Genomic DNA, 17,864 nt, shown 5'->3' on the forward strand with positions numbered 1-17,864 from the left:
AGATAGCTGAATTCTCGTACTCACCTCTCCTGAAGACAGCAAACTATTGATCAAATCAATAACTTCCACGTCAAACAAATGGAAATCTTCAAGCAGAAAGACTTTAGGACCATTTGATCAGCAGCAAGTTCAAGGGAAGCTTGAAGTCTGGGAATAGCCTATTTGTCTTGCTGCTAGTATCTAACTAGTAGATAGCTGAATACTCGTACTCACCTCTCCTGAAGACAGCAAACTATTGATCAAATCAATAACTTCCACGTCAAACAAATGGAAATCTTCAAGCAGAAAGAAAACCTGCTCATTTTCCAAAGCTGCTTTTTGAAGCACCGATTTCAAGTCTACTTTGAAACTATTCACGTTATACCCAACGCTCATCTTGGGAGATATAACTTTCGCTCCGAATCGAGTAGCAACGGCTTTGACTGCGGATTTCCTTCCGTAGCCTGCTGATCCGACGAAGACAAGCGAGCCGGAAGTTGCCGTCAGGATTCTTTCGCAGTAAGCCACGGTTGAAAGAAGTTCTGGGATGAAAACGATGTTCTCTGGACACTGGCCTTCATTGACTGAAAGTGTAAAGCAAAAATAGGTAAATTAAAAAATAGCTACCAAATTGGTATTCAATTTTAGTACTTTCAAGTAATAGATAGGTACTAATAAGACACCCACATCAGGACACCTTTGATTCTTGTACATTTGTACTTTAACTTATTTCAAGATTTCTTACATACATACAGTATCTAAAATACTTTGAACAGTTTCTAACTTCGGTCATAGCTAACTTCGGTCCAGGCAAACATCCTAGACAAATCCAGCACTCACCCAGTTGTTTGAAAGCTGCTTGCACCATGAGCATCCAATCCTTGGGCTCTACTTCTACAAGAGAAGCATCAATTCGGCCCACACTCTCACACACAAAGAATGTACTGCTTAGTTCCGAAAGTCGGACAGGAGATAGCCATTCGTTTTCAACGATATTCTCAAAAAGTGAGTCGTACTTGTCACGATCTTCAACAGACGCGAGCTTATCCCGGAAAATTCGGGAGCTTTCGTAGCGAACAACCTGAAAACAATGGTAAATATGTATTAGGTGGGAAATGATGCCACTCAACCCTTAGAGACACTCTGAGTAATTATCAAAATTCACTGAACCGGTTCTGATATCCTGATTTCAAATACTTTTTAGAGTGGACGTATTTTTGGTTTCAGCTTACCTTGATGGTAATTTTGGGATCCGAAATGTTGCCATAGCGTTCCAGTCCTTGACAAAAGTCGGTCAAATCTCTCGGAGAAAAACTGTAGTGAGGATATTTCCTACTGGTGAAGACATCATTTATCTGAAATCACATCATTTGGTATTGTTTTAGTTGATAATATTAATGACATCCATAATCAAATTACAGGTCCAATAGCTAGGACAAAAAGGCCGTTCCTGGAAGATTTCTCAAATATTTTGAAATGGCTATGGCCCACGAAAATTAGTAGGCAGTCATCTAATCTGCCATAATAGTGGTAGGTGTAATAGATAAATGGCGCAGTCGACAAAAATGAATGAACTTTACCTCATTATACAAGTTGATCATGATTGACGAAATGCTCGTTGCCATTTTCTTGTTTGAAAACAATTTGCTCAAATTGGTGCCATAGATCAACATCAGATCCTCTCTTGAAGGCGACCTAAAGAAAGGAAAATAGCTACATTAGTTGGTCAAGCTTTTGTGAACTTAATCAATCTTTGGTTTGTAAGTACTGTTGATTTCTTTGACAAAAAACAATATGATAATCTTCGATGATATTCTTCGAGTACTGTCCAATGGTACTATGCCGTCCTCATCTATTGTAGATATAAATAAGGTAATTAATTCTCCTCACCCGAAGTTCATAATGCAGTTGATAGAAGTAAACCTGGTGCTAAGAAGGTCGGATTTGGTGACACTGCAGACGATGTGAACTCTGTCTATTCCTACCCACTCTAGAGTACTAGCCTCGTAGAAACCTCCGTATGAGATTATCTGTGGAATAAGAAATGACACGACAGTAGAATAGAGAGAAGCGTCAACTGGCCAATTAGGGTAGATTCTGGATTCTCTTGAATCCATTGGTAAAAGTTCAAAAAATAAACAAAAAGTACGGAAAAATCGTTTCATGAAGTTTCGTAAATACATAGTTGACAAAAAAGGTGTCGCTGAACATCAATAGGTAATATTCAATAGAATTTACCCCCAAAAAGGCCGGGCAATAGCCACCCTGTTAAAATCTGTCTGACACATTTACCTGTACAAATTATCGTGCAAATATTTAATTGTTTGGCAGAGATTTGACGTCACTCTATAACTGATAAAATCTTTAGTGACATACCTAGGTCCAATTGATCTCTGGCCAATGAATGAAAATATCTACCTACCTGTTGCAGAAATGCCACCAGCATATTTGACCCCCACTTGTCGTTGCGAGCCAGATTCAAATCTTTGAAGTACAGCACAAGTCTTTCACCATTGTTCGGGACGTAGACTCTTCCTCTACTGGACGACACGGTCATGCATAGTTGAGACAACTTGTGAAGGACATGCTGCGGAGTGATACTCGCGCTGCAGTGAATAGTTGCCAGTTCGACTCCCCGGATTTGCGATAGGCAGTCTTCTAAAATCAGACATGCCAGCAAACAGCTTCTTCAGGTGTGACTGCATGACGCTGGGTTTGTTGGACTGTCCCAAAATCTCAAGCAAATCTTCGTCGCTCAAGAAGTAAAATCTGGGGAAGGTGGATCTCTTCTTTTCCAAATACTCATTCAGACTTTTCTGGCACTGAGTCAACTGCTGAATCATTGTGTCGAGCATAACGTTTATATTCTGTATGCGATGTAGAATGATCACTCGTTTTTCCGAGGCACAGATTTGATTGAGAATGTATCGTAAATCTTTGTCCACTTTAGAAAACCTTGACTTTTCAATTTCCAACTTTCCATTTCCTACAAGAGAACAAAGATACATATTAGGAGTTGGCATTCACACCACACATGCAGGTATCTACTTCACAAAATGATTAAAACAATAATATATTTACCAAAAATCGGTTCCAAGTAGACCCATTTCCGCTGAACTTGGTTTAGATTCCGTAGATTGTGATCAACATTGTACAGCTTTTTCTCCCAAAGTGTGGCCCGATCCAAGAACTCTGCATAGTTAGGAGAGTTTTTAATAGATTGAAGCAGACACTGATTGTCTCCCACTTTATTCATGATGCTCTTGAAGTCTTTCAACAACTTGATTTTGTTACTCCTCGAATCTGTATGGTCAACCAATTCAAATCTGGCTTCTACCTCCCAAACATCCAGCTCTGTTAGAGCTTGACGTATGACGATCTCACTGGACGCTCGAGTGTTTAAATCTGTAGTTAGGAGAGTTTTTAATAGATTGAAGCAGACACTGATTATCTCCCACTTTATTCATGATGCTCTTGAAGTCTTTCAACAACTTGATTTTGTTACTCCTCGAATCTGTATGGTCAACCAATTCAAATCAAAAAGTTATCTATAGGAGAACGGGGAAACTATATCCGATCCTTGAGATACGCCATACCTTTTGTGATACATTGAAGAAAAACAACTTACCTAAGAATCTTCTTGCTGACATCTTGACTCGTCTGATCCAACCATTTCTCAAACTGTTCGGAATGGTACAGTTGAAGCTCTTTCTTTACTGAGTCCACTGTGGATTTGAACTGATCATAGGCTGGCAAATCATCCAGCAATTCCTGACTAACTTTCTCAATGTCTATGATCTGAAAATTGGAAACGTCTGTAGGTGAGTAAAAAAAAATCAAAAGTAAGTAAGTAGATACTTTGTGTTCACTTTACTTACGTTGTACTTTTGTTTTGTGCTTTTTGTAATTACTTTTGTGTACTTGTGTACTTTTAACTAAGGAAGAAAGGTGATTTCCATTCGTCGTTTTCTCACCTTGGTTTCCAAGTGCTTGACTCTTTGAATATTGGCAATCAGAGGTGGCATATCCAGGACTCTGGTAATGTTCGTGTCTTCCAAATTTCCGGTAACGTTCAGGAGATATTCCTGCAGTTGTGACAAGAGCATTTGCCTCTCTGCTTGCAAAATAGTTCTGATCGATGGCCTTTGGATTAGCTCACTGTACCGGCGGTATTCTTGCAAAAGCTGTGAAAACAAGAAATATGCAGTAAGAGGCATAGGTACGCAAAGAACTAGAAAACTAATATCCAAACATATGCAAAGGCGACGTTCTCTAACAATTTACCCTTAGAGTTAGAGCTCCATTTCTACGAGGTAGGTACGAGGTCAAATAGCTATAAAATAAATGAGGTTAAATTCCAGCCTTGGATTAAACCTAGGTACCTGGGCCTCCTGTTTACCCCTCAGCACTACGCCAACGAGGTAGGCTGTGAAAAACAAATTCTGGACTCACCTGTAACGTGTTTGTGTTGACGTTTTTGAATTGCATTTTCAGCTTCCCCCCAACCCTCTCTTCTGAGGGTCTCATGTGATTTTCAAACGATTTGACTGCTGCTGACCAAATAGACTCCGTGTATGAGTTGTACAGGAGAGCGTTGATTCCTGTAAAGTAGCAGGAAAATTCACATGTCTACACTCAGACTAAGAACAGGCTTTTATGTACATAGGTGAATCAGTAGAAATTTACTTCTTTCTCAAATACAGCACTTTAAAATACAAAGGTAGGTGATGTTCTTATACTTTTTAAGTACTCACCTACTCACATATGGATCTGAGCCAGTAAGGTTACTTCTAAAGAAACTCACTTGTTTTTGCCGATATCTTCGACCAACTTGTTCCACTCTGTATTAGCTCACTGTACCGCCGATATTCTTGCAAAAGCTATGAAAACAAGAAAAACTAAGATGCATGCGTAAAGAACGAGAAAACTAATATCCGAACGAACGCAAGGTTAACACAGAGCCGGAGGCGTTTTCTACTATCTAAACCCTTAGAGCTCCGCTCCATCTGTAACCCTTGGAGCTTTATTTCTTAACCTCCCCAGCCATCCCTTTCTCTATGTTTCCCTCTCCTTTGCTCGTAGAAAACCCTTGCCCTCTCTCCCCTCCCTCGCTCTCCCTCCCCCTCTCTCCCAGAATGTAATTAACTTGAAGGGGTTTGTGTTGACGTAAGTACATAAGTCACAAGGGGGAGGGAGAAACAGAAAATATACTAAAGGCTATAAGGGGAGTATCAATGATTTTCTACGGCCAAAAGACAAAGAAGGGCAAGAAAGTGACGAATTCAGGAATGGTAGGTTGATTTGGTCTCGTTGTAGTGATTTAGAGAGGTGTGGTGTGTGTGGTGTGTGTGGTGTGTGTGGTATATCTTTTTTGTAGGTATCAGCACCCATTGCTTACACTGGTACCAGATGTATGTACAGGATGGCATGATGGGTTTCTTGCAAACTGAAGTGTGTAATTTCAAAAGTCAGCATCCCACTACACATGACACGTAAATTATAAAATAAATGAGGATAAAATCCCATGCCTTGACTTAGATTGAACCCGGGCCTCCTGTTTAGTAGTCGAGCGCCCTCAGCACTACACCACCGAGGCAGGCTGGAAGAAAGAGAAGGAAGAAGAAGAAGAAATAGGACAAGAAAGACAACAGAGGAAGAAAAAAAATTCCGGACTCACCTGTAAAGTGTTTGTGTTGACGTTTTTGAATTGCATTTTCAGTTTCCCCCCAACCCGCTCCTCTGAGGGTCTCATGTGATTTTCAAACGACTTGACTGCGGCGGACCAAATAGACTCAGTGTATGAGTTGTACAAAGGATAGAGGAGCGCAAATTGAAATTGAACTTATATGAAGAGGAAGAATCTCTTAAAGATCTTGAGAATATACCTATCTACATGTTACAGACAAAGTTGATTCTTTAGACAAAGTTACCTAGGCGTAAATAACTATGACTATGATACATAACTGCAACAACGCAACACACATTAAACAAAAGGATGGTGTAAAATTGAAAAAGTGTTTCCATCCCCACTGATTTTTGGAAGACTTTGGAAAAAATTACCTGGTGACTTATGACGAACTGTTGGTTGTCCAGAAGAGAATGGAAGTTGTCCCAAGCAGTTTTCATGGTGGCTAATTGATCCACATGCTCTTTCGTCCAGCTCGCCAAAGTCCTGTTTTTGTTCTCGGCCTCAATAATCACCTCCATCATCTGAGGACAAAGAAGTATGTAGTGATTACCGGGGACTTCGTATTGGGGAGTTTATGATGGGAGTTCATGACGTTCATGTCAACAAGGAACGACATGTTGGACAAGCACCATGATTAACCCAATACTGAAATTCTTGTCCTTTCTCTTTGCTATCGATCAAAATCACCTTTGAATTCCCGTCATATTGTTCTAAATCTTATGTACTTATGTACATAATTCTTAATTAAATTGATTTCCTTGTGATATCTTTGATCCAACTCATCATAACACTTAGGACTGATAAAAGTCAGACTGACCTGCTTCGAAGTCTCCAATATTTTCTTATGGACAGCATTGATCTCGCGATTAACCCAATATTGAAATTCTTGTCCTTTCTCTTTGCTATCGATCAAAATCACCTTTGAATTCCCGTCATATCGTTCTAAATCTTGTGTACTTATGTACATAATTCTTAATTGAATTGATTTCCTTGTGATATCTTTGATTTAACTCATCATAACACTTAGGACTGATAAAAGTCAGACTGACCTGCTTCGAAGTCTCCAATATTTTCTTATGGACAGCATTGATCTCGCCTATGTCATCCAGGGTCTGGGGTTGCCGATCCAAACTCTTCTTGGATTCGGAGATGTAGTTCTGCAATATGGTCACATCTCTCATGATGGAGTAATATAGCGAGGCGGCTAGTGAGTCCCAGTAGCGACGGTTGTGAAGTTCGATTTCCGATCGGACCGGAGCGAAGCTGATGACGAAACATTCGACTTTTTCTTCGGCACTGAAAGAAAAAGAAGGAGAATGCGTATCACCACAAGGAGTTACAATGTCATAAGTAAAGGCAAATGCGAGTATCAAGAAATGGAGTTTTTAACCTCGGTATCTACATACATGGCAAAGTAGTTACACCCTGTTTTCCTCGAACAAAGACCCCTGAACTGGGCAAGGCTAGAATTCGAGAACTTATGACACAGACCAACCTACGGCTTTTGGTCAAAATGTCAAAAATCTTTGGTTTATTATAATTACCTAACTATTTAAATTCTACATACCAAGATAATTTTGCGATTTCTTGTCCCCAAGTTTTCGACGCTCTGAAATTTAAATCCCAATCCGAGGCTACACTTAGGTTTTCTCGTATGATGTGTTCAAAATCGACATTGCCCAAGGCAACTCTGTCTTCCCATTGATCCTTGATTTCAATCAGTTTGTTGAACAAATCCTCAGCGCGCTTGAACACCAAGGCAAATCTTGAGGCATTTCTGAAATCATAGGAAAGGAAGCCTTAAGAATATGAGAGGCAGAAAGGCCTTGAAACAAAATCAACTAAGAAAAAAGAAAGGAAATTCTTGAACTTGCATCAGTTCTTGAACTTCCTGATTTAAATTTACGTAATTTGATCTCAAACGTGAAGAATGAGCAAAGGAGATAAAAGAAGCCAAAGTAAAATTACCTCTCAATGATCAAGGGGAAAATTTGAGTATTCTCATCCAGTCCGCGAAAATTCTGAGGAATGCTGAGGAACGTTTTGAGTTGCGAGTAACGTGACCCTTCCTACAGTGACGTTAAATCCCTTGATTCGTTATCGTTCAAGCTGGTCTAGGTGCGATACTTGGGGCAGCCACTCACTCTCAGGTAGACCTGACAGGTACACATGAGCAGGTCCGCTTCTCAGGTCTAACTGATAGTGTGTGTGCTCATCAGGTATCAGGTGGACCTGATCAGTTGTACCTGATAGTGAGTGGCTCGCCTTGGTGTGCCAACTCCTACTCACCTACAAAGCGAAACCATCGGCTCAAACAGATTGGCAAACACATTCCCGCGATCTCGCTCCTTTTTCTTGGCGCTCACTTGGGCCAACTTCTTCCAGTAGAAATATTCGTCCTCCAATGTGAGAATCTCAATGAGGGACGAAGGCAGATCCGAGTCCAATGACTTTTCTAGGAGAGTGCTCTTCAGTCCATGTTCCAGTTGAAGGACGAGGGATTGGAGTTTCGGATCTATGGTCTTGTCCAGATCGTCACCCTGTCGAGAATTAGACCGAAAAAGTCGGAGAGTTAATGAATTATAGTAGTACACTGAAGAGGAGATCGTGGTGACATTGAAAAAGGTGGATCCTTTACGGGCCACCTGAAGTCACAATGTTTGTAGAATTTGACTCAGAATAGAATCAATGAATCTGTATAGTGGTAATCAAAATGATAATGCTAAATCGTCTATTTAAAACTTGGAACTCACTTCGTTGGGTCACTGATCCCCTGATGATGGGTGACTTAAGATTATGAAAGACTTTGGGATGATTTTTTTTTAGGTACCATAAGTATTCCCAGGATTAGCTTTCCATCAACTTTAATTACCAAGCAATGAAACAAGAGAAGTATCGAGGAAATTACCTTCAAGAGAGCTGGGCTAAATATCTGGTGTAGACTGTGGTACAAGGACATTATGGGAGAGTCTTTTAGCGACGAAATCCTGATGATGGGTGACTTAAAATTATGAAAGACTTTGGGATGATTTTTTTTTTTACCATAAGTATTCCCAGGGTTAGCTTTCCATCAACTTTAATTACCAAGCAATGAAACAAGAGAAGTATCCAGGAAATTACCTTCAAGAGAGCTGGGCTAAATATCTGGTGTAGACTGTGGTACAAGGACATAATGGGAGAGTCTTTTAGCGACGAAATGAGAATATTCTGGCGTATATTATCGCCGGAAATACACTCCGGTCTGATTTTATAAAATACCAGCGCTACTTTGCCGCCATTGCCTTGGGGAATCTAAAATAAGAGATGTGCTCTAGTTAGACATGATTTTGGAAACTGTATTACTCACTCAGAAAAAATGCCCCCAAGGGTCCCCGGCATTTTCTGTACGGAGTCGTTCGTGGAATAGGTCTCAGGTTAAATAAACGTCAATAGTCAGACGGGATCTACGTTTTCCGTCAGTTTCTTTCTTTAGCAAGAGAAATTTCAGGCCGGCATCATCCCTGTTTGAAGTCCCCTGGCCAGACTAAACTGGTCGCTGATCTACTCCCTGTTTAAAATGCCACAGCCAGACTAAACTGGTCTACTCCCTGTTAAAAGCCGACAATCCAGAGAATACGAACCTTATTCTGCAAGTCAAATGTGGTCCCATTGTCGCTCTGTTGAATGTACAGACACATACAATTCGGATCATCCAGGAATGAGCTGACATGAGTGTCCCGGGAGAAATTGGCCTCCAATTCTGCAGAAGATTCCGCTCCAAAGTAGATCTCTAGATGATGTAATTCATTGCAAAGTTCATCAGTAAATGGATTATTCGAATTAAATTGATCCCAAGGCCAAGGTAAACCTAGACCTTTAACAAATGGAGTGTGTCTGAAGGCATGTATTGTGTTCCAATCAATTTGACCACAAATTATTATTTGTATTAAAAAGGAACAAAGTTAGTAGTTTAATGAACTGTTGTTTCCGTAGCTAATGCCTTCCTGTTGATCTAAAAGACAAAAACAAGCTCCAAATCCAACACTTTTGGGTTAAAAACTTAGAAGTCATAGTCAGTTTGTTTGACCATAAAGCTACAGAGGAGGGCTATTTCTAAAACAATCTACCGTAGCTATCTACATACCTATTTTATTCGAATTAAATTGATCCCAAGGCCAAGGTAAACCTAGACCTTTGACAAATGGAGTGTGCCTGAAGGCATGTATTGTGTTCCAATCAATTCGACCACAAATTATTATTTGTATTAAAGTGGAACAAAGTTAGTAGTTTAATGAACTGTTGTATCCGTAGCTAATGCCTTTCTATTGATCTAAGAGACAAAAACAAGCTCCAAATCCAACACTGTTAGAAGTCATAGTCTGTTTGTTTGACCATAAAGCTACAGAGGAGGGCTATTTCTAAAACAATCTACCGTAGCTATCTACATACCTATCCTAAGAAATACAATGACTATAATATGAGTAGCTATTATGAAAAACTCACCTGAAGTTTTTAGCAAGAAGTTTTTCCGGTCTTCCATCTTCTAATCGGTTACACTAAATCGGTAAATTGTCCAGATTATAGATGAGTAAGTTGTTACTCATACTAACCACTATTCAGCAAAAAACACAAAACGTCTTTTAATCATTTAAAGTTCCGAGGAATAAAACAAAGTCTAGAAAACTTTCGAAAGTCAGACACAACTAATATACAATTCATACATCATGGTAGTGAGTAAGTTATTACTCATACTAACCACTATTCAGCAAAAAACACACGTCTTTTGATCATTTAAAGTTCCGAGGAATAAAACAAAGTCTAGAAAACTTTCGAAAGTCAGACACAACTAATATACAATTCATACATCATGGTAGTACCAGTAGGTAAAATCAATAGGATAGCTAGGTACCTAGGACTTACCCTAATGTGTTTATTTAAGTCTAGTAGGTATAACAAAAATCACCATGGTAACCCAGAAGGGAGTAGGAAAATGGGGTAACTGTATTTCATTCATAAATTATTATTACACATGTTTTACTATAACACGATAAACTTTTCATGTTATGAATGAAAGGTATTATCTGCCTAGTAATAAGTAAACAGATGGAAATTTAGATAGTCACACCTATTAGATAGGCACTTTATTGATTAATATTAGATTATAATTTGTTAATAATTATTAACAAATAACTCAAGCATAAAATTCACTATACCTAGGTATATTTACAGAAGGATAATTATGTACACAATACATAATATTAATTTAATTTTAGGATTTTTAGGGCAAAATTCTGCTAGCCTACGCAAAATACATATTTCACACGTTTACACATCACAAGAACAAATTCTTGGTTAATAAAATACACAATACCTAATTCCTCATTAGGTACCTTCGAATTCGATCATTTTGCCCAGGTTCCCGCTGTACCCAATGAAAAATGCTGTACCCAATGGCTTTGGGACCTTTGGGTATCCAGTCTGATCACGAAACATTCTAGTTCTAAACTAAAATATGACCGTCTAAAACCAATAAGTCATTTTCACCACACCAGAAGGATCAACTGGCGTTTCCATGGTGCTGGGTTGTCGCACAAGTCTCGATCTTCTATTCAGCAAATCCTTATCGGAAGTCTGCCTCATTTTCCGGTTGAGGAAGTCCTTTTCCGAAGGTTGCCTTTGAGGGAGCATTTCGATCACTTCGTTTTCTTCTTCGTCTTTCTGAGATAGATCTTCATAGGAGTCGCCAAGAGATGAGGAAGGTCTGAAATGACGAAATTCAAAACGATGCGATGTTAGGAATCAATTTTGTAAATTTGGCACATCCACCAAGGTCTTTGAATCAAATATGACATTTATTTGTTTAAATCACAATTGAGGTTTGTAGCGCAGTTCAACCATGAATGACTCAAACTCCATAGCCAACTGCACAACCGGGGAACGATCTCTGATTACTTACATTACATTACATGAGGGTCATTTCTGACGAAATTCCTGTGTGTGGAGTTCAGTATGTAGGACTATTGCACCCACATCTCTGATTATTTATAATTATTAAGATTTTCCAAGTAATTACTAGGAAAATCTCATTTTCCTCTGCGTATTTATAGGTGACTCTTTTTCACTTCATTACTCGGAAGAGTATCGATCACTTCGTTTTCTTCTTCGTCTTTCTGAGATAGATCTTCATAGGAGTCGCCAAGAGATGAGGAAGGTCTGAAATGACGAAATTCAAAACGATGCGATGTTAGGAATCAATTTTGTAAATTTGGCACATCCACCAAGGTCTTTGAATCAAATATGACATTTATTTGATTAAATCACAATTGAGGTTTGAACCGCAGTTCAACCATGAATGACTCAAACTCCAACTGCACGACCGGGGAATGATCTCTGATTACTTACATTACATTACATGGGGGTCATTTCTGACGAAATTCCTGTGTGCGGAGTCCAGTGTGTAGGACTATTGCACCCACATCTCTGATTATTTATAATTATAAAGATTTTCCAAGTAATTACTAGGAAAATCTCATTTTCCTCTGCGTATTTATAGGTGACTCTTTTTCACTTCATTACTCGGAAGAGTAATTTTAGTACCTTCACCAAAACATCAAAGCAATCTTAACTCACCTGCCGGGCGGAATACAATGGAGCAATTCCTTGATGGACCAATCCTTGCCAAACTCCTCTCCCTCCTCCACAGTCTGAGGTAGTTTCTGATGCAGCGTCTCGGGTAGTCGAAGTCCGATGATGCCTCCCAGGACCGAGATGACGCCCATGATCACCAATGGCATGCGGAGGTTATCTCTGCCCTGGAAATTTTGGAATTTCTAGTTTGTATTTATTGTCTGGAAGTTCTAGAAAAAATTCAAGCTGGTCGGAACGTTCAAACCACAGCACAGTGACAAAACTTTATAAATCTACCGGATTTGAATCCGGGTCTCCCTCGTACAAAGCGAATCCAGTGACACTATGCAATGTGGGAGCTGGTACTAAATGACAGTAAAATTTGATCAAACATGTTCACCTCGGCTCCAACCCAGTTACAAAAACACTGGATGGTGCTGGTGCTCCTCAGCTCTCAAGAGAGACTCTTACAGAAGTATTTTGTGCTACCATCCGCGTGATGTTTGGAGTACATACTCCTCAAATGTGGTCCCGAGAAAAAGAGTCCAGAACGGTTAAAAACCACCGTCCAATCTTTATATCTTGTTGACTTACCAGGTAAGTGATGAAAGGTATAATGATGAGCCCCAGGCCTCCAATATAGGCGGATGTTCCAGTTACAAAAACACTGGATGGTTCTGGTGCTCCTCAGCTCTCAAGAGACACTCTTACAGAAGCATTTTGTGCTACCATCCGCGTGATGTTTGGAGTACATACTCCTCAAATGTGGTCCCGCGAAAAAGAGTCCAGAACGGTTAAAAACCATCGTCCAATCTTTATATATCTTGTTGACTTACCAGGTAAGTGATGAAAGGTATAATGATGAGCCCAAGGCCTCCAATATAGGCGGATGTTCCGATGCCTACCCCTCTGAGGGATGTTGGGTATAATTCTCCGGCAAACGGGTAGATGACGAGGAACGGAGCAGATATGGCAAACTTGGAAAACAGGAAGAGGACCAAAGTGGCGACCACGGCGTCTGAAAACAAAGATGAGATAACTGTGATATTAGATAAGAAAGGAACTACCCTGAAAACAGGAAGAGGACCAAAGTGGCGACCACGGCGTCTGAAAACAAAGATGAGATAACTGTGATATTAGATAAGAAAGGAACTACCCTAAAACCACCAGTACTCTTGGGCTTGAGAGCTACACGAGTTCACGAGTATTCACGATGTTCTACGAAGAAAATGATTTAAGACATGAAAGGAACTCCCTAAAACCGCCAGTACTCTTGGGCTTGAGAGCTACACGAGTTCACGATGTTCTACGAAGAAAATGATTTAAGACATGAAAGGAACTACCTTATGCAAAACTTTACTTCCGCTACATCCCAAGTTCAAAGAGTACCTATGTATGTAATTATGATGGGCCAAGCAAGACAACTTTCCCAGTTTCCTAGCTTCTGTTATGTAGGACATACAGTTAAAAATTCCTTGGTCAGTCCAGTTAGCTTGGTTGGCAGTGTGTCTGCCTTGTAAGCTCTAGGCCGCGGGTTCGATCCCCGCCCGGGGCTGATTTTATCCTGAACGGATAATGTTCCTTCTCGCAAAGGCTGGCTTTCTCCTATCCTGTTTTCCTTCTCTCTTCGATAAGACCTTAGGAGTTATAGTTTCCTCTATCAAACCTCTTCGAAAAAAAGTTTCATTTCCTCTTATCTATCAAATTCTGAAATTAATTACCTGGGGGCAAAGTGACCGTCACGATACAGCTGATACCAGACACAATCATGCCGGGACAATTGTGCATTATAGCTTGTCAAATTCACGGAAAAAAAAATTCCCGATGTGCAGTGATTCTCACCTTTTTCATTGACAATTGAATGAAATGTCAGCACACTCCATTTTTCTCTCTTGTTCTCTCTATTCATCATCTTTCCCTCTCTCTCTCCCTTTCTCTCTCTCTCTTCCTCTCTCTCTCTCTTTCTCTCTCTTTCTCTTTCTTTCTCTTTCTCTCTCTCTTCCTCTCTCTCTCCCTTTCTCTCTCTTTCTCTTTCTTTCTCTCTCTCTCTATTACTCTCTCTCTCTCATACTCTTATCTCTCCTTATCAGTTAAAACTGCACGAGAATGGCATGCTCGGTTTACACACATTTGTGAGAGGAACAACTTAGAAACAGATTTTTCTTTTTGCTTCTGTAAGCTTCAAGCTTCATACGCTACGATTCACTTGTGCAAACCGGTTTGCACAAGCCACAGTTTGTTCAAATGGCTTGATCGTGTAAATCCACCTTTGGTTTAATTGAACTTTCAATTTAATTTCAATGAATAAACAAATTTAAGTAGGTACTATTTTATGTTTCAGCCTGAGGGATTCATTTTCGAGAGTTCATTCCGGGAAAGGATTATTGCAAGCGCTTCTAGTTGTAAAAAGTGGAGGGAAGAAAGCATGAAAAAGAAAGAGGGAAAATAAATAAGTGGAGGGAAGGAAGGATGAAAAAGAAAGAGGGAAAATTAATAAGTGGAGGGAAGGAAGGATGAAAAAGAAAGAGGGAAAATAAATAAGTGGCGTGAAGAAAGGATGAAAAAGAAAGAGGGAAAATAAATAAATGGTTTAGAGACAGGATGGAAAAGAGTAGGAGAGAAAGAGGAAAAAAGAGGGGTAAAAGAGGGAAAACTAATAACTGGTGGAGAGAGGGAATAGAAAAGGGAGGGAGGGAGAGAAGGAGAAAGAGGGTTAAAGAAATGAAACAGAGGGAGATAAATAAATGGAGGGGAGGGGAGAACGAAACGGAGGGAGAGAAGAGAAAGAGGGGAAAAATAGGGAAGGGGAAATAGAGGGGAAGACGTGAAATTTGATTTTTTTTTTTTTTTTGCAGGATTGTCCAAAAGGAGCTCTTCCACCCAACCACAGGACAAATAAAAAATATTCAACACATGAAGGAACTTTGCTCATTATTTTCCTTAAATTTATGGCCCGATTGGACTTTGGGGCCCCCGTAGGGGCCCTTCATAGGCAGTTGAGGGCCCTTGAATGTGTCCCTAATGCCACCTCCCCTGAAAGGGTTGGCTCGTACATTGTATCTCTAATTTCTTAAAAACCTTTTAATTCTATCAAGGGACTTTAAAAATGCACGATTCTTCACCTTAATCTGAAGAACAAAATGCAAGAGACTATTACCTTGTTGCGTTGCACATTTAGAAAGTCAAACGAGCGGAAAATTGAATCTCCCCACAAAAACCTCGACAAAGTCTTTTTCGTCTTAGTTGAGTGTTCAAGAATTGAGCTCGGGAGAATTGAAATTTTCATTGAACCGAAAAACAGGGAAAGAAACAGAAGGGAGAGGAAACCGACAAGAAAATGCCTGAGGAGGAGAAATGGGAGCAGGAAAGATAGAGGAGAAGAAGAGGAAGGAGAAAAAAGGAATAAGAACAGAAATAAACAGAAGAGAAGGGAAATAAAGGAGGAAGAAGAAGGAGGAGAAGAACTCGAAGGGTAATAAGAAAAAGACGAAGAAGAGGGAGTATAAAAAGATGACAAAGAAGGAGAAGTAGAAAGGATTAACATGAAAGAGAAGATAGAAATAGAATAAAAGAGGGATAAAGGAGAAGAGGAGTAGATGAAGCATTTACCTTTTGATGCAAATTTCATTTGAAGTTTAGTTTACCGACGAGCTTCGAGATTGCATTTTCAAGTTCTCACCGCATTGTTCTTTGTTGAAAAATTAGAGCTGCTGATTTTTTAGCTTAGAATTTAGATTACAACTTGGAAAATAGATTTACCTGAAAAATGTGAAGCTGGTAATCTCTCGACGTTTATAGTAGGTATGCAATTTATGAATATTGTGTGTAATGGTTTTGATGTAAAATAACACACCTACTTGGTAAAAATTGAATTGAATTTGCGCTGATGACGCTGAACTGTCATCTAAGTTTTTCAGGCTTCTTAAAATGAAAAGCATTTTTATTTTTTAATATTGCCAGGTGTTTTATTTATTTATTTGTTTTGTTGTTTGTTCTTACATCATTATTTAGAATGAGTAAAGTTTGAAAATTAGCGGAGATGTCAAAACTCCCAATGTATGTTTTACTATTTTCTATTTCCCATATTGATTCGAAGACCCAGTGGGCTGTTTCAAGATCGACTTCCCACTTTTCCCCCAACGAGTAAATAAAAAGTGGGTACCTAGTGGGAATCGTGGATTAGTTCTTGGAAGAGACCACAGGACTCCAAACAAAATAATATTCTTTATTGCTTTATTTACATAAACGTTCCGAAACTACTATACTAATCTATACTATATTAGTTTTTCGCACAACATGGTTATTTGGTTATACAAGAAAATAGGCTTTTATTTTCTTGTTTTCTTAGAAATTTAGGTAGGTATCTGGGAATAAGAAAAAGTTTTGCCTATAATAAAATTTAGCCCTGGGATTTACATAACCAGCTGGGGTAAAACAGCCTCCATGTTTTGTAAATATTGTACATGATGTATGTAAATAGGTTGTATACCCTGATAAGGTATACATATGTATTACATATTCAATTATATAATTGAACAAATGAAGAGTGTTCCATCTTTTTTTAATTTTTTTTTTTTTATTTTTTAAATTAAACAGGTTTGATGGAGGGAACTGTAACTACTAAGGTCAGCCAGTTCACAATGCACGAATTTTTCTTCGTCCAAAGTTAATTTTTTGCGAATTTTTCTTCGTTTGCCATGTGAACACACTTGATTCATTTGTATACGTCACCGCCTCGCTTCACGGAAAAATTTATGACGAAGAGATATTCGTTTCATGCAGTGTGAACGGGCTGTTATCGTCCCGAAAGCGAAGCGAATTCCCCACACTATTCTGATCAACTTACTTTTTATCGGGGCGAAAATAGGCATACACGAGCAATAAAAAGAGAGACAGGTCAACATGAAATTGAGTTTGATAAATTGAAGGAGCATTATTTGACACGTTCCACCTGTTTTCTCCACAAACCATAGGTCATATTCCTAGCGTTACACCAGTCCTTCGGTTATTACTATTTATATAATTATTATTAAACCATTAGATCGAACTTTATTTACAAAATAAATATATACAAATGGTAACACAATTTATAGGAACAAAATAAAGAGAAAAACCCCGGGGAAGGCACAGGGAACACAAACATACTTCGTCCAAAACTCACTTACCATGGATCACCTATCCTAGCCACACTCTCCCTAAACCCCTATATTTGAAGTTTGGGGAACCTTAGGGGCCTTTGGACCCGAGGAAGGATAAAGATCGACTTTTAAAACTACTCTACAAATAAAAAGAAAGAATCGGAAGGAGACACGTGGAGAAGAGCTAAGAGACTAGAAGGAAGAAAATATAGATTCGAAAATTTAGAGTGGAGAAAAAAAACCCTAGAATTTATAGGGGATAAGAAGGAAGACAACGAAGAAGACAAAAGATGAGGAGGAGTTCAAAGGGTTAAAGAAAGAGGAAAGACATGGGTGAGGAATTAAGCGAGAGAGAGATGGATAAGATACTTAAATAGAATAAATAGTAGATAAAGTGATACAAGAGAAAAAGAAGAGGGCAAAAAGAGATGATAAGGAGAAATCATGGTGTG

The 17,864-nt window shown here is 39.1% G+C and overlaps 2 protein-coding genes across 2 annotated transcripts in view; both read right to left on the bottom strand.

Moving 5' to 3' along the window:
* Nucleotides 1-17,864, bottom strand: part of LOC103524697 (G-protein coupled receptor GRL101-like) — a 172,760-nt gene that overhangs the window by 138,508 nt on the left and 16,388 nt on the right. The window lies entirely within an intron of this gene.
* Nucleotides 11,749-14,062, bottom strand: LOC113465490 (carcinine transporter-like). Its single transcript, XM_026820030.1, has 4 exons — nt 13,996-14,062; nt 13,111-13,292; nt 12,278-12,459; nt 11,749-11,860 (listed from the first exon to the last, which is right to left on the bottom strand). The coding sequence occupies exons 1-4, from the start codon at nt 14,060-14,062 to the stop codon at nt 11,749-11,751; spliced, it is 543 nt and encodes a 180-aa protein (XP_026675831.1).

The sequence above is a fragment of the Diaphorina citri genome, unplaced genomic scaffold (genome assembly GCF_000475195.1).
Source record: "Diaphorina citri unplaced genomic scaffold, Diaci psyllid genome assembly version 1.1 scaffold115, whole genome shotgun sequence".
In the NCBI taxonomy this organism is placed as follows: Eukaryota; Metazoa; Arthropoda; class Insecta; order Hemiptera; family Psyllidae; genus Diaphorina; species Diaphorina citri.